The 24,193-nt window shown below is 37.4% G+C and overlaps 1 protein-coding gene across 1 annotated transcript in view; it reads right to left on the reverse strand.

The window, feature by feature from the left end:
* Positions 1 to 24,193, reverse strand: part of LOC105475597 (thrombospondin type 1 domain containing 7A) — a 501,118-nt gene that overhangs the window by 120,184 nt on the left and 356,741 nt on the right. Inside the window, exon 7 of the mRNA XM_011730984.2 lies at positions 7,921 to 8,115. Coding sequence (XP_011729286.2) covers positions 7,921 to 8,115 — 195 coding nt within the window. The remainder of the gene's footprint in view (positions 1 to 7,920; positions 8,116 to 24,193) is intronic.

Genomic DNA, 24,193 nt, shown 5'->3' on the forward strand with positions numbered 1-24,193 from the left:
AAGATACATCAGCAGTTTTGGTCTGATGTCAGGATACTTGCACAAATAAGCCCCAATGTGGTCTTAATTATAAAAAGAAGATGGCAATTTTGAAAGTATGGTTTGTAGTAATTAGTCATTGCAGCAGCATCATGTTGTTTGGGGGATAATTTTATGGTAGAAAAGTTGATAGGTATAATATTGAATTTATCTATTATTTACAGAAAGATGTAATTCCAGGCTTCTGGGAATATTTCCATAGTATTGGGGAAATTATAAAATGTGACTTATGACAAAATTAGTCATAATTTTAAAAATCCTCTTACATCAAAAAATATGTTTATACTAATACCACTATTTAGATTTTCTATTATTCCATCAAAGGGAATAATGTTATAAGGCTTTGAAAAAATTCTGCTATGTAAATAAACTCCTGTGGTTATATAAAAAATACCAGCTATTATGTGAAACTTCTTAGAAATAAAAAAGTGACTTTTCCTCTCCACATCAAGTTCATAAAAGCTTTGTTAGGAGGCATTTGAATACAGCTATGAAGTTTCTGGTTCTGGCATTTATGTCCTTACAATTTAGATGATAAATTTTTTAAAAAGAACCTTGTTTAAAGCAATAATTAAATACATGCAATATTTATGTGAGATGCTTCAAGGGATACCTACAGGAGTTAAAAATAGTTCCTGCTACACTCAAGGATCTCATAATGTAACGGGGAAAAGTAGTAGGGGAGATAAGACAAGCATACAAATGAGGATAATTCTAGATGGAAAGAAAAAATTATATGGTGGGGTATTTAGTATAACTGGGATTCAAAGAGTACAATTTCACTACATTTCGGAGTCTGAAAAATGTCTCAGATTGAAAGAGGCACTGAGAAAAGTTTTGAAGGAGTAGGATTTCAATAAGCAGAATTCTGGGAAGGGAAAGAAGGAAAAGACTATAGTATCTAAGTAGAAAAATAAATGAACAGAAGCAAAGGTATACAGGCAGGTGTGACCTTGGGAATTAACAATATTGACATAGTCAATTGGAGTGTAGAGTTCACATCAGAAAGTAATTGGCAACAAGAATAAGTAGCCTAGGCTTATGTTATAAAGAAGCTATTAGTGTGAAGAGTACTATTATCATAGTACTATAAATTATACTTTTAAGGTGCTTCTAACTTTTCCTGCCACTGTAGCCTGAATTCCTTTGACGGCAGACCACTGCTGGGTGAAAAGTGCATTGGCAAGGATATGCTTTGGGGGTACTGAATTGGAACAGCATTAGCTGTGGGGTACCTCAGGAGATTCTGCTGTAGCACAGCCCCATCCCCCAGTTTTTCTTTGCAGAAACAGGCAGAAGACTGTCTACTGTGCAGCCTGCATAAATCCTGTTTGACGGTCAAATAGTGACAGATTGAAGCAGAACTCTCTTTTCAAGGTCAATGGTGGGAGAATGGGGAAGTGCTAGTATTTACTTAGAAATCAGAGTTATGAGTATACATATATACGCATACATGCAATGAATCTGGTGTTCTTCAAATTTTTCTAGGTAATATGGGTACTACCTGGTTACTACAGTTAAAATCATTTAGCTATAAAAATTGAACAAGTTAAATAAAAATACTCTTCTCAATGTTCTGCATTGTAAAATATGACTTCTGAAGACTATTAATTATTTGAGAAAAAATGACAATTTATTTCAATCTGCATCTATTCTCTGCTTGTATAAGACAGGTATAAAGACATTACTATTTGGTTGATGAAGTTCTATCAGGTCATATTGAACTTAACAAAAATAAATATTCTTTCCTTTTTTTTTGTTCTGTAAGAATAACTATATCATGAGAATTAACAGAAATTGTTATACCCAGTGGGAAACATTTTAAAAGATAACCTTTTCCTTTTTACATGAAGTTTGTTAGGATCTACAATACAGGTTCAAAAAATTGAGAAAGCTAAAAATCTAACATTAATTTTTAATTTTTTGTTCAAATTCAACTTGCTATTTATATTAAAAATATGCCAGACTTAAGTATTAAAAGGTTGCCTCCCTTTAGAATTTCCTAACATAACTTTAAAACATTTTTTGAGACAACTCCTAAAGTTTATACAATATTTACATGTTAAGGTAAGAATATTAAAAAGTGAATTGCCAATTTTATTTAATCAGAAGTCAAGCCTCTCGAAGATACACACACACACACACACACACACACTTTTTTTTTTGAAGTGTAAAGAACTAATTTTACCTTCTCCAGTACATTAACTATCACCAGTTGCCAGTACTTGTGATTTGGTTTCCAAATGACATTTCAGTAATTAGCATTTTATGACAAATTTTGTATATTGATAATAGGTTATATAATGTTACTCAAGATGGTATAGAAAGCGCCAGGAATGGTGGCACATGCCTGTAATTCCAGAACTTTGGGAGGCCAAGGTGGGCGGATTGCTTGAGCTCAGGAGTTTGAGGCCACCCTGGGTAGCATGGTGAAACCCAGTCTCTACTAAAATACAAAAAATTAGCCAGGCATGGTGGTGCACCTATAATCCCAGCTACTCAGGAGGCTGAGGCAGGAGAATTGCTCGAGCCTGGGAGGTGGAGGTTGCAGTGAGCCAAGATCGGGCCACTGCACTCCAGCCTGGGCAACAGAGAGATTCTACCTCAAAAAAATTATACAAATTCGTTTCCTTTTCATGTTTAATTTCGAACCAATTTCAAAATTACAGTGAAATTAAAAGTATGATATAAATAATTTTCTTTTCCTGGACCATTTGGAAAAAGATGAGAAGATGTCCATCACCCTAAGTATGTTAGTGCGTGCTTCCCATGATCAAGAGCATCCTCCTACACATAAGCAATTCATTATTCAAAATCCAAAAATCAGAATATAAACAGATAAGTTATTACCATTGAATCCCCAGACCCCATTCAAATTTGCCAGCTGTCCCAAAATGTCCTTTATGGCAAAATGATTCAGTTCAGAATCACGCATTACATTTAGATGTCACACTTCGTTAGTCTCCTTAAATCTAGAACAGTTTTTCAATCATTGCTTTTCATGGCTTAGACACTTTGGAAGATTAAAGATTATTTTGTACAATGTCTTTCAATTAGATTTTATCTGATGTTTCCTCATGAATAGATTCTATATATGCATCTTTGACAGAGTTATCACTGAAGTGATGCCATATTCTCATTATATCACACTGAGGACACAAGATTTCGGTTTGCTTCATTATTGATAATGCTAACTTTGGTCACTAGATTAAGGGGGGTATCTGTCAGACTTTATTAGGGAAATATTTGAGACTATGTAAATACAATGCTTTTAATGAGATTCAATTCATTCATTTATTTATTTATATAAAGTGTGGATCCATGGTTTCCTATTTAACGGTCTGTTAGTATTATTATTTTGTTACTAAAATTGTTTGCATACGTGGTCAGTGGGAGAACATTCAACTCGGCTTCTGTGGCCTTTTGACATTCTCTTTACTTTCTACCACAAGATCCTCCTGGCCCATCTTGTACTTCTCTATCGCAGCTGTGGAATCAGCCGTTTCTCAAAGTTCCCTTGTTCCTTTTATTAGAGAAAAGTATAAGAAATCAAGATCTGACTGCTGCATCTACTTACTGCTGTTGAGGTCTTGCTGCTCTCAGGTCTTTTCAGTGAATGAGGCTAATATATGTATATATGTATATAATATGTATTTATATTTGCACACTTACATTGATGTTTGGTCTATATTTAACAAATTGAACACCATGAATTCAAATAAATTAATAACATCCAATTCCAATGCTGTACCACAGAGTGTACTAGTTTTCTTTCTTAACATATTTGCAACTCTCTTCTCCAGCAATAAAAAAACCTGACTCTTATTCTGTTAAATACATGTACTTATTTTGTCAATTCCCTCTCACCCCACACTCCATCTCCCATTGTCATCTCCATGGCTATACCCACAAGATACCTTCCTCACTCTGCTCATGATCTGACATCCTACATGAGGCCACCCACATGACAGAAACCCTCCTCAACTGTGTCTGGTTGTGACATCCCACACTGGGCTGGCCGCCTTGATTCTGGGATTCTCTCTTGACCCTGCTATGCTCTGACATCCAGTGCCGAGTCACTCTTCTATCCTCTCATACAACCCATGTGCCCCCTGTCCTTCACCCTGCTCAGTGGCTCTGAAACTGCATGCCAGGTCACCTCTTTTTCCCACTTTGGTTGCTCCTCACCCAGTTGGGCTCTGACAGCCCACTCTAGATCACTGCAGACCTCCCATCTGCTGACACAGATGCCCAGCTGCTTGGCTTTGCCAAATGGCTTTTTGGATAGAATTGTTCAGGAAAGGAGAAAAAGAGCCTAGCAATAAAAGGAAGTGAAGGAAAGGAAAAGAAAAAGGAAAGGAAAGAAGTACAGTATGAGGAAGAGAAAGTGCCATTCTATCATTCTGTCATTCATTTAAGAGGGACAAAAAGAATTCTAACATTTTCACAATGGAGAGCCCTGTTTTATCTGCTGGATTGGGGCCATATAGAATAGTTATTTATCGTATATCTATGGATATATATATATACACACACACATGCACACACACACATATATACACATATATACACACTGATACACAATAAGAACACTGAGTGAATCAGGGAAAAGAGTACTAGCCAATACTCCTCTCATTTTAGCACATAATAGGATTATATTTCCCTCATTCTCCTTGAAGTTAGGCATAGTTATACAACTTACATTAACAATGAAACATGAGAAATGACAATCACTCTTAGATGGGAGAATTTAATTGGGGATGCTTAAAATTGACAGATTCTTCAAGTATTTTCTTCCTCTGGCCCATGAAGATTGTGGAACCAGGTCTTCATATGGTGATGCAATGTTGTGACATTTCATGAAGGACAAACTGCTCTGGAGAGTTACCGAAAACTATAGCTAAATTTCCATGAGGAAGAAATAAATAAAACTTTGTTCTTTTAAGCTCCTGAATGTCTGGGTTGTCCATTACTGAAGCACAACCTAGTCTATCCTTATTAATTACAAGGAGTTATCTAACCTTCAGTATTGCTTAATGGTGGCATTCTGATTAAGGAAAATGAAAGTATAGGTTGGAGCATTTATTGCATAAATCCAGAACTACATTTCACATGGACTTGTCCTATGTATTATTTCCCTAGAAAACCATATAATTTCTTGTCTAAACACTCCATATATCATTTCTCAAATGTGGCACTTTCCTTTAAAGTTGTCACAGTCAAGTATCTGATCCACAGAAATTTAAGAACACTTATGACACAAAGCACTAATTCTTGAGGAATAATAGAAAGACATACTTTTGTGTAGAATTACAAAGGGTTATCTAAGTGGCAGGGAAACATATTTTAAAATTTCCTGCAGATGCTGTTCCTAAATCATTAAAAATAGTTCAGAATCAGGAAAGATTTTGAGTAAGAGAAAATGTGTTCCAGTGTCCAACAAATAATAGGTACTAAATAGGCTTTGAAGCATAAATTTCTCATAAAACATGTTTCAGTGTCCAACAAATAATAGGTACTAAATAGGCTTTGAAATCTAAATTTCATATAATTATGCCAGCTTTTATAAATGTTATTAACAGAGGTAAATAGCAGCAGAGACAAATAGCATTGACAGAATTTCTTTTTTTTTTTTTTTTTTTTTGAGACGGAGTCTCGCTCTGTTGCCCAGGCTGGAGTGCAGTGGCCGGATCTCGGCTCACTGCAAGCTCTGCCTCCCGGGTTCACGCCATTCTCCTGCCTCAGCCTCCCCAGTAGCTGGGACTACAGGCGCCCGCCACCTCGCCCGGCTAGTTTTTTGTATTTTTTAGTAGAGACGGGGTTTCACCGTGTCAGCCAGGATGGTCTCGATCTCCTGACCTCGTGATCCGCCCGCCTCGGCCTCCCAAAGTGCTGGGATTACAGGCTTGAGCCACCGCGCCCGGCCGACAGAATTTCTTTTATGGCTTCTATTTAAAATTATGTTTTACAATAATGTATTATGTATTTCAAAATAGCTAGAAGAGAGGATTCTCTATGCCCTTGCTAAAAGAAACGATAAATGTCTGAGGTGATGGATATGCTAATTACTCTGATTTGATTACAAAATTTATCCATATATTGATACATCACACTGCACCCTATAAATATATACAATTATTACATGTCAATTAAAACAAAACTATAGGAAATGCAGTTATGTTTTGAATTAATGCCCTTGTGATTTACTATATAAACATCTATAACTTTCCAGCATGGCTTATTTATAACACAACCACTAAACTTAATTAAAAACTATCAAAGCCCTACCCTTTCACACTAAGTGGATGATACATATCAAAGAGCAATCACAAATTTCTGCCTTTAAAATATTTCATGACCTTTCAGTGTGAAGCAACATGTCTATAGGAATAATGATCTGGTGAGTTCTGCAAGCATGACAAAATCCTTGCCATGTGACTCGGGGGTGAAAAGTCACTCATTAATAGTCACACAGCAAGTGTCTGCAGAATATAATGAATTTATAGGAAGCAGGGTGACCACAGATCTAATTTTAATGAAGCCGAAGACATAATCTGAGCTGATAGAGTTTGAAGTCTGCCTACAATCTTCACAAGGTTAGAGTCATTGTTTGACAACACAAGAAATATAATTTTCTTTGTAAAAGGTTCTATTTTTCAATAGATACACTTTTTTGTAGCAAAGAGTTAAGTATATATTAAGATGGTAGGAAAAAGTTTTTGAACACTGTAAAGTACATTCTAAAACTTCACACTGGTTGGCTTTTTTGCATGTAAAATGTTTGTTTTACTCATGTAACACTCATGTGCAAAAGCCAAGGTAGTTATATGTTTATGTAGTTATTACACACACAGATAGCAAATTTGACTAAGAACACTGTGTTTCTATCACTAAAATACTTCATAAAGAGAAAAATAGGAAAAGGCATAGGCAACACAAAACTCCCCTGCAAATCGATAATTTGGGGAAAACATAAATGTTATGCATATTACAAATAATTACGTATTAGTGCAAAATGTGAACAGAGTCATTTAGCTTGATAATGTTTAAATGACATACACTTATATTCTTGCTAAAGAACATGCCTTAATGTGAACAAATTTGATTTACTTTTATGCTTTTCTCACTCCTGTGTTATTTTTCAGAATGACAAGATTAAGTATGACATTATATCACCCAGTCACACAGAGGCCAAATTAGCATTTGGATATCATCTTGAGAGACAATTACCAAGAGCCTTGTATTTCTTGGCAATAAAGTTTGCAAGTGAGGTCTGAATGTGACAAACATGCTTTATTCACCCTATAGGGTGAAGTGATTTAGGAGCAACATATTTTTAAAATGAACAAAATTTACATATGAGATTTCTGGATCTCAGAGCCTATGTTCAAGAAACTGAAAGAAACTGAAAACTCATGCAATTTTCAGTTGAACACTAGCTATTCTTGTGGTGATTTTAAATAAACTTTATTATTAGACATATATACTTATTTATGAGAAGGTAGAATTTGATTTCAAAGGATAAAACTGACTTCTGAAATTCATAAAAAACAAAGAAATACCTGGAATTTTTGGAGCCATTTTCAGACCGTTTTAAAGGCTTAACACTTTGGCTTACAAAGATCTCTAATGACTGGGAGGCTGGGAAAAAGCAAAATGAGTTCACTTTTAAGTCTTTCCTCCTTTGTTAGAGATCCATTTTCAAGATTAACTTTGGGGGACAGAATCAAATTGCTCAACACATCAACAGATATTAAATCTTGGATGGCTGGATTTCTGGCAGTTGATTTTCATAGAATATCATCTTATCCAGGCTACACAACAAAGATGCACACTAACTTTTGAAACGAACCTAGATGGCGTCTGAAGCTGGAGACTCACCTTCTTCACCCGCATAGGCCAGAATGGATCGTGCTCGTATCTGCTTCCCTTCTGTGGTTTTCCCTGAGCAGGTGTGTGAGCAGGAGGACCAAGTAGACCATGTGCTGAGCACACAGTCTTTTGGGCATGGGGCATCGCAGGCCACAGGGATGGGAAAGATGGCATCTCTGCACAGCTGTCTGTCAACTTCTTCTCCTGGGGAAGACATGACCATCAACGGCTATTATTGTTAAATCAATGTAAAATGAGCAATTGAAACTGGATAGGCACCCACATAAGTTACATTATCTTTTTAAAAAAAACAAAGCCAAAAGAGGAATTGCCTACTATAGCCAGATGTTAATAGAACACCAGGAACAAGCATATATACACTCACAACCCTAAATGAGGCTTCATTAACAGGCGCATACGTGGGTAGATCAAGCACATTGCTGAGAGGATTCTTATGTCACAGATACCTGTCCATTAAGTACTCATTTTTATACTTGTACTATTAAGTTATAATGACGAGCATCAACAAAGCATGTCTCCTATTTATTTCTTTTTTGGAGATGAGCTGTGATTTACAAATAGTGACTCTATCCCTAGCATCTATCATATGTTTTTATGAACCAACTAATAGGTATCTATTTACAAACTCTCTTATGTCTCTCGGAGTAGTTATTTTCATACAATTGGCAACCTTTTTCTTTCATAAAAAATTGTGAGTTGGAAATAGGAAATGTAAATGATGGGATAACAGTATAAAGTCACTGTTTAAGGTGATCCCAATTGGAGAGGGAGGGAAACAAGACAAAACAAGTGGCAAAAGCAATATGGTGTCACTCCAGTGCTTAATATTTTTCTTAGTTTCCTTTTTCTCTTAAGATAAAGGCCAGATTTTCAAAAGTTTATAAGACCTCAAATGACCTGGCTATGTTTTTCTTCCTAGCCTCATCTCACTCCACCCCCTCACTTTGCCTTGACACCCCAAAATTGACACTTATTTAGTATTTGCTGAATGAGTGAAATGAGATACATAAAAGGCCAATGAGAAACAAAACATTGTTGCTGTTAATAAATGCCAAAAACAACCAACAGAAAAACAGGGTAGGAGAAAATGTCTGAACTCTGTGGTTTAGATGATTAATATAGGTGGTTAACGAGGTCAATGGAACAGAACAGAATGAAATGATACACAATCAAACAAAAATTAACCTGCTATTTTGCCACAGAATATAATCACAATACTGGATGAATATATAAAAATTGTGTGCCTCGCATTAGGCATTCAGGTGAGAAAGGGTGACTCACCTTGCCATTCTTTGGCTACTGAACAAAATATTCCAACCTGTTTCTCACTTGGGGAGTTAGCAGCACCATTTTAATGTACGCTCCTTTATTCATATATTTTAAAAACAAGACAGAAAATCAGAGTCAATTGGAAATGCTCTAACATGTTAATAGCTACTAGCTTGCAGACACTTTAATCATGAGACAAAATCAGAAGTCAATTGGGATGCACCTATGTGTTAATAGCCACTACACTGCAAGGCCTTAAATCATTAGACTTACTCACTAGTAAGTAAGGAGGCTCATTAAAATTACAATTGAGTAAACATTATATTATTCATTCTTATTTAGCTACTGTAATCTCTGGGAGCTCTTAAATTTTGTTTTTATTGGCATTGGGGTTTGGCATGTATCCCAATAAAACAGTGTACTAAACAGATAGTAGATATATAGGTAGGTAGAGTATGAAAATCATTATGGTATAAGGCATTTAATATCTCACACTTGACATAATAATGATGAGTCTTTTTTTCTACTAGGCTTTTTCTTAGTGCAAGGGGTGCTTTCTTGTATCTTATTTTCTTCACTGCTGTCTTTTATAGTGCCATCTACCGTCTCTCACTATTGTTTCCAATATTCTGTGGAAAGCAAGAAAAGTTTGGGGCTACAGTCTATAGCTAACAAAAGTTATATTTTTATGTCTCCTCTAGTAGTTACCCAATCTTTTCTATTCAGATTTTTTTCTCTTTTATTTATTTTTTGACACGGAGTCTCTGTCTCTCAGGCTGGAGTGCAGTGGTGCGATCTGGTCTCACTGCAAGCTCCGTCTCCCGGGTTCACACCATTCTCCTGCCTCAGCCTCCTGAGTAGCTGGGACTACAGGTGCCCACCACCATGCCTGGCTAATTTTTTGTATTTTTAGTAGAGACGGGGTTTCACTGCGTTAGCCAGGATGGTCTCGATCTCCTGACCTCGTGATCCGCTCGCCTCCCAAAGTGCTGGGATTACAGGTGTGAGCCACCGCGCCTGGCCAGAAAAATATTATTTGTTCTGTGGCAATGGAGAGTTTGCTACAAGGGTGCCATTAGATAAGCTTGCCTGGCATAAGTAATGCATTTTTGTTTGTTGTCATGTAAACCGGTTGCAGTTTTGACCTTTCTTTTAAAGTTATGCTTCCCCCCTCTCCCCAGTTTGTGTCCCATATCTTATTTTAGCTCTTTTTCAATCACTTGTTCTGCTTAGCCAGGTGTATTTTCCTGTAGGATCATTCCTTCCATCACCTTTAATCCTCTGTGGAGTTGTTAAGACACATCTAAGATCCAACATCTGAGATTTCCCTAATGGTTTTAGAGTGATTTATGCACCATTCCCACCTCTTCCAGGTATGATCTTGTCCCTTTTTACTGCTCTGATCACTGTCTCACATTTAGGTTGAAGCTTCCAGCCATAATGACTTTTTTCCCTTTCCTCCTGCAAGCCAAACCCATTGTTGTTTCAGTAGTTTTGCACTTTCTGTTCACTTTGTATGAAAATTTCAGGTCTTACACAGAAGCCTGTTTCTCAACATTCAGGTTTCAGTTCAATTTTCTCCTTCCTCGAGAAGACTTCATTGACCATACACACTCTCCCAGTCCCTTCAGTTTATTTTCGTTAGACTTTTAATCACCACTAGAACCTATTTTAATTAATTGGTTAATATGTTTATTATCTGACTACCACTAGACTAAATGAGGGTGTTATCCATATCTGTCTCGTTTGCTACTTTATACTTAGAACCTAGAATAGTGCCTGATATGTAGGAAGCACTAAATCATTTTTTGTTAAATAAATACTTAAATTTTAAGTTGTGGTAGGAAACAGAATGTTGTTCTAGACAAATAGAGATCTAAGTACAGTATTTCTTGCCATGTATTCAAGTACTCTAGGGCCTTGCGAAAGTGTATTCAGCGGACACCAGCATATCCCTCCCCTGGAGTTTGCTGGAAATGCAGCCTCTCAGATTCAACCCACTGAATCACAACCTTAATTTTTTTTTTTTAAGAGACAGGGTCTCACTCTGTCGCCCAGGCTGGAGTGCAGTGGTGCGATCTCGGCTCACTGCAACGTCCGCCTCCTGGGGTTAAGCAATTCTCCTGCTTCAGCCTTCCGTGTAGCTGGGACTACAGGTGCGCACCACCAGGCCCGGCTCATTTTTGTATTTTTAGCAGAGATGGGGTTTCACCACAATGGCCAGGCTGCTCTCGAACTCCTGACCTCATGATCCGCCTGCCTTGGCCTCCCAAAGTGTTGGGATTACAGGCGTGAGCCACCGCACCCCAGCCTCAATCTTCATTCTTAAAAGATCCCCAGGTAATTTCTATGCACATAAAATCTAAGAAACAATGCTCTAGAATTTTTCTCCACTTATTGTCTTCCTGTTTGATCAGAACCAGACTGTCTCTTGACAGGCAGCTATATAAAATGAATTCATCTGGACTTCATACCTAATGGCATTTGCTTCTCTGTGCAGATTCTCTTTATACATCTCTTTATACAGAGTATCCATGACTGAAAACACTTATTCAATGAATAGTTGCTGAATGCCCATCTTCTGTCAGGCACTATGATAAGAATGTATGAATGTTGTATACATCATCTCAGCTAATTCTCACAATAACCTTTTGACATTGGTATGACTATGTTTACTTTAAAAGAAATTGAGACTCAAAAAGTTAAGTTACCTTTCTCAAATAACAGAAGTTTGACTAAAGTAACATAGATTTGAAATGAGTTCTGACCAATACTCCAATCTGCTTTAGAACTAGGTCGGGGTTCTTCTTCGTGGGGAACTGAGGATGCTAAGACAGTGAATAACAGATAAGCCTTTGCTTCCAAAGAAGTCAAGAGACAGGTACTCTCAAGTTGTTTGTCAACATAGTGATACATGGTGCCAGTCACACAGTGCTTCATATACAAAGACATGTATCGTTGATGAGTCCAGTGTGACATGTTTTGGCTCACAGCCATTGAACAAACAGCAATTGAGCTAGGAGAATATGGAATCATTACATTTTTGATTTTGCTTTCAATGAATGCTTTAATCAACTCAGCTAATTGGAACCCTTAGGAGCTGTCCTCTTTTTAAGCTAAATCTTCAGCATTCCAGGCATAAGTCATTTGGGAAACTATAGGCAAATAAAATAAAATAAAAAGTTGGGTCAATGGCTATCACAGGCAACTTTATAACTTGTCAATTCCAGCCACTTTTTTAGGCTGTTAATTTTATCTTACTTATAAGGTTAATTGAATCTTACTTATAAGACCTTACTCTACTCTTAAGGTCTTATAAGAGTAGCAGAAAATAATTTCATCTCTTTTCCTCACATTCAATTTTGTTTCGGATATACTTTATTTTGATTGGATAAGAACTGTTTTGCATAACATTACTTCAGAGTATATATAGGAGTATATTAAACATGCACATACCTAAATATCAGGTTAATTTATACTCATCTATATAGAGAAATGGAAGTTTTGCTGCTTCGCACTATGGGAATTCCACTTTTTCATATCAGCAGCCCCACAGTTAGGACATATTCATCCACCATATGTCCCCACCATAGAGCTATTTGAGACTTTGATTATCCAAGTGTGCATCCCATTAAATCTGGACAGACACATCTGATTATCACTACTGTGGTTTATGTATTTCTATCACTGGTGTAGGTACAAACCAATGCAACTTGTTTTTCTTCTTTAGTCTCTCTGAGGACAATTTCTTAGCTAGATTTTGATATTGATGTCATAAACATTTAGAATCCTCCTCATGCTTGCCTTTGTGTATTAATATTAAATATAATATCTTTTTGGCATACATTTACAAACATAAATGGTTTCAAAGGAAGGATTACTTTGCATTTATATAACTTTGTTTTTCTCACCCACAAAGGTCTAGGCATTATAACCAAACCTGCCAAAATACATAAAATTTATAAAACAGACTAAATAAATGAACCATTGTCTACATTTTACAATTTACACCTTACTTTGAGGCCTTAACTGAAGCACATACTGTTTAAACTTATTTGAAATACCCTACAAAAGTGGTTGAGATATAAAATGAAAATGCTCTGGTTTATTTTTGTAAACTCAAAATGAGAGTTAAATGTTTATATTTGTATTCCCCCATTTATCTTTCTTCACAAACGTAACTTTAAGAAAATGTTTTCATAACTTACTATTCTAATAAACTGAAACATGGATTTTGACATTTTAAAGTCACCCCCTATATGTTCCCTTGTTTTTTCTATTTTAATGAATGCCACTACACTCTCATGAGCTCTCCCATACTATTCCTTTTTATTCTACTGTGTCTCTTATTATCAGGATAAGAGACTAAAACATCTGCTTGACGTAATTACTATAAAATTTCATGAAGACTACCATAGAAACACAAAATTAGAATTGAGATCAGTGGATAGCCTTTTTTTCGTTGGTAAAACTATATACTGAAAGTTTATTGCATTTATTGTGTTAGAGCCTAAATAAAACATAGAAGATAAACCATGGTTTATCAAGGTTTTTAGAGTTTCAATGTTTCAATGGTTTAGGAATTGAGCTAAGAATGCAAAAATTAATACATTAAACATATAATCAACTGTATTTTAATGCAAAGCATACACATATTTGTATTAGTCCATTTCATGCTGCTAATCAAGACATACCCAAGACTGGGTAATTTATAAAGAAAAAGAGGTTTAATGGACTCACAGTTCCACATGACTGTAAAGGCCTCACAATAATGGTGGAAGGCAAAGGAGAAGGAAAGGCATGGCTTACATGGTGGCAGGCAAGAGAACTTGTGCAGGGGAACTCCCGTTGAAAAAACTACCAGATCTCATGAGACATATTCACTACCATGACAACAGTATGGGGAAGGCTGACACCATTATTTAATCATCTCCACCTGGCCCCACCCTTGACATGTGGGGATTATTACAATTCAAGGTGAGATTTGGGTAGGGACACAGCCAAACTATATCAATGTTCTGCCTATTCTCTAAATGCATCTTGAATTATCCTGATTTTTTAAAAAAATCATAGAAATGTTTAACTTTTATGGTTGATTTTAACAGTCACAATAGTGCTATGTGCAAAGCACCTCCCCTATAAAATTGAAACTCATCAACATAATGGAATTGAAAGCAGGTAAGCAGAAAGGAGAAACTGAAGCAGAGAGACACCAGACAAAGAGCTAAGATTAAAAAGCACATTTAGAGAGATCCTACGATTGTAATTTTGAGATTTCTCTTGCCAGATCTATACAAAATCCAGAGTAACTCCGATAATTATTACTGAGATTTTGATACGCTTTGTGTTCTTCAGAAATTATCTTAAAAATTCACATTGACTTTTGATAGTGATAGTCTTTATATATTTGTTGATAACCATAAAAGTTTATAAAAGAATTAAAGAGGGGAAAAATGGAGTCTCATATTTGCATGGACCTTTCTAGAAAACATTTTCATATAACCATCTTACCTGAACTCCCTAACAATCATAAGGTATGCAGGTTCACAATCACCCTCAGCTTACTGAAGACGACCCATGAATTGAGACTTATGCCTCATTCTTCACTCTCCTTCTCAAAATGAAGCTACATATTGCTTCATTTTAAACGGAAAGTTACCAAGTCAATTTTAATCCCTGCATTATTTTTGCTGCCATATCCAGGTAGTGAGCCTGATTTTTAAAATCTCGAATCCATTTTCTCTTCCAAATCATTGCACACTTTTCCCTGGGATTCTGTTGTATCTCATTTACCTTGTATCCCAAGGGTGTATTTCTAAAATGTCAGTCTGAATAGTATAGTCTCTCCAATATATATTAGCTAAAACCCAACTTCCTTACCAGAACAAAGAAAATCAAAATCTGTCATTGCCTCATGTTTTCCGTACATTCTATCAGCAGAAAGCTTTCATTTTTCCACGAACTGACATGCTGCTTTTTCACTCCTCTGACATTTGCAAACACTATTCTTCATGCCTGGTGTCCCCATCTCTCGCTGTTTTCCTTGAGGACTCGGTTTTCTTTCTCTGTGAACTTTGACTCTCTCAAATTCCCCAGATAGAGTTGCGTTCTGCCCTCTCTGCTCCCATAGCATTGCAGACATAACACTTTTAAAACTTTTTCTCATTCCCTGTTTACTCACCTTTACTTCCATTAACCTATGAGAACTTTCTGGTCAGAGAGTTTGTCTTATCAAATATCTTTATATCTGAAGTCCTTGGTGTAGTCACTGTTATTTTAGTGTTTCACAGTAAATATTTGTTGGATGAGGGGAAAAAGTGAACCTAAAACACCAGAACATATATTGCTTTTCTGCAAAAGAAAAAAAGCACTGGTGTTTATACATTTCTGATTGTTAGCTTACTAGAACCTAACCAAGAAGGCCTTGAAATTCACTTCAGCTTGATTAAGCATTAGGCAGGTTTCTTCCTGACTATAGGCCCCTGACCTCTTTTTTCTTAAAGGACTTATTTTAGAACACTTGCAATTGTAAATTCTTTCTCTGCCCTTTTGTAATGTATGCAAATCTTCTCTCAACCTCTTGCCAGTTTTGCAAACCAGGAATTATCTTTCTCAAGGAAATATGAACCAGGTCTTTGAAATTTTAACATTGAAGGAAATAGTGCTCTGAGCTCCCAGTCTCTGTAGGAGCATAGGTACCTGACATCTATAGGCATTAATTGGCAAACACAGATGGCCTAATCATAGAGAAAAGAATTTGCAAACTCAGGAATTATCCAATGTGCTTGGCATATCCCACTGTTCACCCCACCACTTAATGTCCTCTAGTATTTTTTCACTAGGTCACTCCAGTATTTAAAAACATTCCTGCAAGAGTTGAGTTCAATATTCTCCTACTTTAATAATCTCAAATATACTTTACTTTGCTAGTTTAGCTTTGTCTGGTACAACTTTAACCTTGACAAACCCTTGATATTCAATTTATAATATTATCTTTAGGCTTCTCTTTTTTTCCCCACATATATATTTACCTATTGATTTTCAAACATCTTTAAGAAACCTGGGGGTCTTCACATTATGATACAATTATTTTCAAAGATTTATCATTTTCAAAACTCTTTTTATTCACAATAAGTTTTCCTATGTTTCCACTAAGCTCTCTTCCTTGTCACTTTTTAAAATCTCAAAAATATTTGTGTTCATATTTTTCCTTCATGACCCTAGCAAAATGAATAGGTGATGCTGGGGTAAAAGGCCGTCCTCCTCCTTCTGATAGCATCCACTTTCCAGGCCAGGCTTTGATGTAATCAATAATATCACATTTAACTTCATTCTGGAGACAGAACCCATTTTAACAAAGTGCAGTAAATAACATGACTTTTAAATGCATGATGAAAACTTAGGGCTAAATCCAACCATAACTGTGCATTTTCTTATTTCATTGAATTTAACCCACCAATGATACAAGTTGCCTACTTAGTGAGCAGGGCATTAGGGCAACAATTTATTATTATTATTATTTATTATTATTATACTTTAAGTTCTAGGGTACATATGCATAATGTGCAGGTTTGTTACATATGTATACTTGTGCCATGTTGGTGTGCTGCACCCATCAACTCGTCAGCACCCATCAACTCATCATTTACATCAGGTATAACTCCCAATGCAATCCCTCCCCCCTCCCCATGATAGGCCCTGGAGTGTGATGTTCCCCTTCCCGAGTCCAAGTGACCTCATTGCTCAGTTCCCACCTATGAGTGAGAACATGCAGTGTTTGGTTTTCTGTTCTTGTGATAGTTTGCTAAGAATGATGGTTTCCAGCTGCACCCATGTCCCTACAAAGGACACAAACTCATCCTTTTTGATGGCTGCATAGTATTCCATGGTGTATATGTGCCACATTTTCTTAATCCAGTCTGTCACTGATGGACATTTGGGTTGATTCCAAGTCTTTGCTATTGTGAATAGTGCCGCAATAGACATATGTGTGCATGTGTCTTTATAGCAGCATGATTTATAATCCTTTGGGTATATACCCAGTAATGGGATGGCTGGGTCATATGGTACTTCTAGTTCTAGATCTTTGAGGAATCGCCATACTGTTTTCCATAATGGTTGAACTAGTTTACAATCCCACCAACAGTGTAAAAGTGTTCCTATTTCTCCACATCCTCTCCAGCACCTGTTGTTTCCTGACTTTTGAATGATCGCCATTCTAACTGGTGTGAGATGGTATCTCATTGTGGTTTTGATTTGCATTTCTCTGATGGCCAGTGATGATGAGCATTTTTTCATGTGTCTGTTGGCTGTATGAATGTCCTCTTTTGAGAAATGTCTGTTCATATCCTTTGCCCACTTTTTGATGGGGCTGTTTTTTTCTTGTAAATATGTTTGAGTTCTTTATTAGCCCTTTGTCAGATGAGTAGATTGCAAAAATTTTCTCCCATTCTGTAGGTTGCCTGTTCACTCTGATGGTAGTTTCTTTTGCTGTGCAGAAGCTCTTTAGTTTAATGAGATCCCATTTGTCAATTTTGGCTTTTGCTGCCGTTGCTTTTGGTGTTTTAGACATGAAGTCTTTGCCCATGCCTATGTCCTGAATGGTATTACCTAGGTTTTCTTCTAGGGTTTTTATGGTTTTAGGTCTAACATTTAAGTCTCTAATCCATCTTGAATTAATTTTCGTATAAGGAGTAAGGAAAGGATCCAGTTTCAGCTTTCTACTTATGGCTAGCCAATTTTCCCAGCACCATTTATTAAATAGGGAATCCTTTCCCCATTTCTTGTTTCTCTCAGGTTTGTCAAAGATCAGATGGCTGCAGATGTGTGGTATTATTTCTGAGGACTCTGTTCTGTTCCATTGGTCTATATCTCTGTTTTGGTACCAGTACCATGCTGTTTTGGTTACTGTAGCCTTGTAGTATAGTTTGAAGTCAGGTAGCGTGATGCCTCCAGCTTTGTTCTTTTGACTTAGGATTGTCTTGGAGATGCGGGCTCTTTTTTGGTTCCATATGAACTTTAAAGCAGTTTTTTCCAATTCTGTGAAGAAACTCATTGGTAGCTTGATGGGGGGCATTGAATCTATAAATAACCTTGGGCAGTATGGCCATTTTCACTATATTGATTCTTCCTATCCATGAGCATGGTATGTTCTTCCATTTGTTTGTGTCCTCTTTGATTTCATTGAGCAGTGGTTTGTAGTTCTTCTTGAAGAGGTCCTTTACATCCCTTGTAAGTTGGATTCCTAGGTATTTTATTCTCTTTGAAGCATTTGTGAATGGAAGTTCATTCATGATTTGGCTCTCTGTTTGTCTGTTACTGGTGTATAAGAATGCTTGTGATTTTTGCACATTAATTTTGTATCCTGAGACTTTGCTGAAGTTGCTTATCAGCTTAAGGAGATTTGGGGCTGAGACAATGGGGTTTTCTAAATATACAATCATGTCATCTGCAAAGAGGGACAATTTGACTTCTTCTTTTCCTAACTGAATACCCTTGATTTCTTTCTCTTGCCTGATTGCCCCAGCCAGAACTTCCAACACTATGTTGAATAGGAGTGATGAGAGAGGGCATCCCTGTCTTGTGCCAGTTTTCAAAGGGATTTTTTCCAGTTTTTGCCCATTCAGTATGATATTGGCTGTGGGTTTGTCATAAATAGCTCTTATTATTTTGAGGTACGTTCCATCAATACCGAATTTATTGAGCGTTTTTAGCATGAAGGGCTGTTGAATTTTGTCAAAAGCCTTTTCTGCATCAATTGAGATAATCATGTGGTTCTTGTCTTTGGTTCTGTTTATATGCTGGATTATGTTTATTGATTTGCGAATGTTGAACCAGCCTTGCATCCCAGGGATGAAGCCCACTTGATCATGGTGGATAAGCTTTTTGATGTGCTGCTGAATCCGGTTTGCCAGTATTTTATTGAGAATTTTTGCATCAATGTTCATCAGGGATATTGGTCTAAAATTCTACTTTTTTGCTGTGTCTCTGCCAGGCTTTGGTATCAGGATGATGTTGGCCTCATAAAATGAGTTAGGGAGGATTCCCTCTTTTTCTATTGATTGGAATAGTTTCAGAAGGAATGATACCAGCTCCTCCTTGTACCTCTGGTAGAATTCAGCTGTGAATCCATCTGGTCCTGGACTTTTTTTGGTTGGTAGGCTATTAATTATTGCCTCAATTTCAGAGCCTACTATTGGTCTATTCAGGGATTCAACTACTTCCTGGTTTAGTCTTGGAAGAGTGTAAGTGTCCAGGAAATTATCCATTTCTTCTAGATTTTCCAGTTTATTTGCGTAGAGGTGTTTATAGTATTCTCTGATGGTAGTTTGTATTTCTGTGGGGTCGGTGGTGATATCCCCTTTATCATTTTTAATTGCGTCGATTTGATTCTTCTTTTCTTCTTTATTAGTCTTGCTAGCGGTCTGTCAATTTTATTGATCTTTTCAAAAAACCAACGCCTGGATTCATTGATTTTTTGGAGGGTTTTTTGTGTCTCTATCTCCTTCAGTTCTGCTCTGATCTTAGTTATTTCTTGCCTTCTGCTAGCTTTCGAATGTGTTTGCTCTTGCTTCTCTAGTTCTTTTAATTGTGATGTTAGAGTGTCAATTTTAGATCTTTCCTGCTTTCTCTTGTGGGCATTTAGTGCTATAAATTTCCTTCTACACACTGCTTTAAATGTGTCCCAGAGATTCTGGTATGTTGTATCTTTGTTCTCATTGGTTTCTAAGAACATCTTTATTTCTGCCTTCATTTCGTTATGTACCCAGTAGTCATTCAGGAGCAGGTTGTTCAGTTTCCATGTAGTTGAGCGGTTTTGATTGAGTTTCTTAGTCCTGAGTTCTAGTTTGATTGCACTGTGGTCTGAGAGAGTTTGTTATAATTTCTGTTCTTGTACATTTGCTGAGCAGTGCTTTACTTCCAATTATGTGGTCAATTTTGGAATAAGTGCTATGTGGTGCTGAGAAGAATGTATATTCTGTTGATTTGGGGTGGAGAGTTCTATAGATGTCTATTAGGTCTGCTTGCTGCAGAGATGAGTTCAATTCCTGGATATCCTTGTTAACTTTCTGTCTCGTTGATCTGTCTAATGTTGTCAGTGGAGTGTTAAAGTCTCCAATTATTATTGTATGGGAGTCTAAGTCTCTTTGTAAGTCTCTAAGGAATTGCTTTATGAATCTGGGTGCTCCTGTATTGGGTGCATATATATTTAGGATAGTTAGCTCTTCCTGTTGAATTTTACCATTATGTAATGGCCTTCTTTGTCTCTTTTGATCTTTGATGGTTTAAAGTCTGTTTTATCAGAGACTAGTATTGCAACCCCTGCTTTTTTTTGTTCTCCATTTGCTTGGTAAATCTTCCTCCATCCTTTTATTTTGAGCCTATGTATGTCTCTGCGTGTGAGATGGGTCTCCTGAATACAGCAGACTGATGGGTCTTGACTCTTTATCCAGTTTGCCAGCCTGTGTCTTTTAATTGGAGCATTTAGTCCATTTACATTTAAGGTTAAGATTGTTATGTGTGAACATGATCCTGCCATTATGATATTAACTGCTTATTTTGCTCGTTAGTTGATGCAGTTTCTTCCTAGCCTAAATGGTCTTTACGTTTTGGCATGTTTTTGCAATGGCTGGTACCGGTTGTTCCTTTCCATGTTTAGTGCTTCCTTCAGGGTCTCTTGTAAGGCAGGCCTAGTGGTGACAAAATCTCTAAGCATTTGCTTATCTGTAAAGGATTTTATTTCTCCTTCACTTATGAAACTTAGTTTGGCTGGATATGAAATTCTGGGTTGAAAATTCTTTTCTTTAAGAATGTTGAATATTGGCCCCCACCCTCTTCTGGCTTGGAGAGTTTCTGCCGAGAGATCTGCTGTTAGTCTGATGGGCTTCCCTTTGTGGGTAACCCGACCTTCCTCTCTGGCTGCCCTTAAGATTTTTTCCTTCATTTCAACTTTGGTGAATCTGGCAATTATGTGTCTTGGAGTTGCTCTTCTCGAGGAGTATCTTTGTGGCATTCTCTGTATTTCCTGGATTTGAATGTTGGCCTGCCTTACTAGGTTGGGGAAGTTCTCCTGGATGATATCCTGAAGAGTGTTTTCCAAGTTGGTTCCATTTTCCCCCTCACCTTCAGGCACCCCAATCAGACGTAGATTTGGTCTTTTTACATAATCCCATACTTCCTGCAGGCTTTGTTCATTTCTTTTTCTTCTTTTTTCTTTTGGTTTCTCTTCTCGCTTCATTTCATTCATTTGATCCTCAATCGCTGATACTCTTTCTTCCAGTTGATCGAGTCGGTTACTGAAGCTTGTGCATTTGTCACGTATTTCTCATGTCATGGTTTTCATCTCTTTCATTTCGTTTATGACCTTCTCTGCATTAATTACTCTAGCTATCAATTCTTCCACTTTTTTTCCCAAGATTTTTAGTTTCTTTGCGCTGGGTAAGTAATTCCTCCTTTAGCTCTGAGAAGTTTGATGGACTGAAGCCTTCTTCTCTCATCTCGTCAAAGTCATTCTCCATCCAGCTTTGATCCATTGCTGGCGATGAGCTGCGCTCCTTTGCCGAGGGAGATGCACTCTTATTTTTTGAATTTCCAGCTTTTCTGCCCTGCTTTTTTCCCATCTTTGTGGTTTTATTTGCCTCTGGTCTTTGATGATGGTGACGTACTGATGGGGTTTTGGTGTAGGTGTCCTTCCTGTTTGATAGTTTTCCTTCTAACAGTCAGGACCCTCAGCTGTAGGTCTGTTGGAGATTGCTTGAGGTCCACTCCAGACCCTGTTTGCCTGGGTGTCAGCAGCAGAGGCTGCAGAAGATAGAATATTGCTGAACAGCGAGTGTACCTGTCTGATTCTTGCTTTGGAAGCTTCCTCTCAGGGGTGTACTCCACCCTGTGAGGTATGGGGTGTCAGACTGCCCCTAGTGGGGGATGTCTCCCAGTTAGGCTACTCAGGGGTCAGGGACCCACTTGAACAGGCAGTCTGCCCCTTCTCAGATCTCAACCTCTGTGTTGGCAGATCCACTGCTCTCTTCAAAGCTGTCAGACAGTGTCATTTGCATCTGCAGAGGTTTCTGCTGCTTTTGCTGTTGTTTAGTTGTGCCCTGTCCCCAGAGGTGGAGTCTACAGAGACAGGCAGGTTTCCTTGAGCTGCTGTGAGCTCCACCCAGTTTGAGCTTCCCAGCGGCTTTGTTTACCTACTTAAGCCTCAGCAATGGCAGGCGCCCCTCCCCCAGCCTCACTGCTGCCTTGCAGTTAGATTGCAGACTGCTGTGCTAGCAATGAGGGAGGCTCCGTGGGCGTGGCACCCTCCCGGCCAGGTGTGGGATACAATCTCCTGGTGTGCCCGTTTGCTTAAAGCGCAGTATTGGGGTGGGAGTTACCCGATTTTCCAGGTGTTGTGTCTCAGTTCCCCTGGCTAGGAAAAGGGATTCCCTTCCCCCTTGCGCTTCCCAGGTGAGATGATGCCTCGCCCTGCTTCAGCTCTCACTGGTCGGGCTGCAGCAGCTGACCAGCACCAATTGTCCGGCACTCCCTAGTGAGATGAACCCAGTACCTCAGTTGAAAATGCAGAAATCACCAGTCTTCTGTGTCGCTGGCACTGGGAGTTGGAGACTGGAGCTGTTCCTATTCGGCCATCTTGCTCCGCCCCCCCCCCCCCCCCGGGCAACAATTTTTATTAAAACATCTATGACTTCCCTTCCCAATAACTCTGGTTAAGGATTTCACTTGAGGTTAGGCAGAAAAAAAGGATATGTTTGTACTCTGTAAGCTTTGACAAAAGAATCACGACTTCTCCTGTTTAACGCCAACTGTCATGGTACATATGCATGTTCTCTGAGTGTGTAATATGAATATAACTGAATGCACATGTATTTTGAATAAAGATGTGATAAATATTTTATTCCTTTTTTCCCCAGAGTTATTTATTTTATATCTTCATTCTTGAATAGTTCTTTCTTGTGATTTCATTCCTCTCAGTTCTTTTTAAGCTTGAAATGACCTAAAATGTTAGTTTTCATATACTCCAAATTTAGTTTTTCAGTACGTAGCTCAAGTTCTGGCTTTTCACTTACCAATAATGTGCCCTTGAGCAGATTATTTAACTATTCTAAAACTTACTTAATCTTGATGGAAGCTAATAATAGTACCTATGGTATCGCTATACATATTAACTGAGTAAATTTTTTACTGGCACATAAAGATTGTCCAATATGACAGTAGCATAAGGCTATTTTCATCACCTGTGGAGGAGTTGACCATCCCTCCCCTACTACTATGGAAATGGATCTGCTCCATTCTAAACCCCACTGTGTTCCAGTTCACTTGATTTGCTTTACTTATTCATTTTTTTCCTAATTTTGCTTATGTGTGGACTTATGGAAAGTTACAGGTATATAGATTGTACCAGACTCAGAGTATAATCTTCATCCTTCAGTAATTTTGCGTTTTTACTTTTGTTAAAGTGCTAAGGTTGTGAGGATATCCAGAAATCCTAGGAAAAGCTAATTTATGTAATTTTGATTGTTAAATTTTTATAGTCCATATTTTATAAATTATTTAGAGCTGGGTTGTAAATATCTTTGGGCCTCAATTAAAATTTGGACTGAAAGTTATACTACACAATATTTAGCTCACAGTGCTCAGCAGAAGTACTAAGACACATGGCATTCTATAAAGTTCCGTCAGTCCCCTTTCTTCCTGTGGACTGCATAATTAACATGAACTTTCAAAAACTGTACTTTAAACAGCTATACATAGCTACTTTCAGTCATTGAATCTTCTCAGGCATCTTCTAGCAGGAAGAAAAACAAACGTTTTCTGGAAGAACTACGATACAGTTACATTGAGCTACATTAGAGTAGTTAGTGAGAGGAATTATGCTACTAAATAAGATAAATTACATATTATAGTCATTTGAAGAGTTAATCAATACAATCACCCAAATAGTCACATTTATCAGAATCTATTGGCTTAATTAATTTAAGAGCTTACATAA

Source organism: Macaca nemestrina, chromosome 4 (genome assembly GCF_043159975.1).
Source record: "Macaca nemestrina isolate mMacNem1 chromosome 4, mMacNem.hap1, whole genome shotgun sequence".
In the NCBI taxonomy this organism is placed as follows: domain Eukaryota; kingdom Metazoa; phylum Chordata; class Mammalia; order Primates; family Cercopithecidae; genus Macaca; species Macaca nemestrina.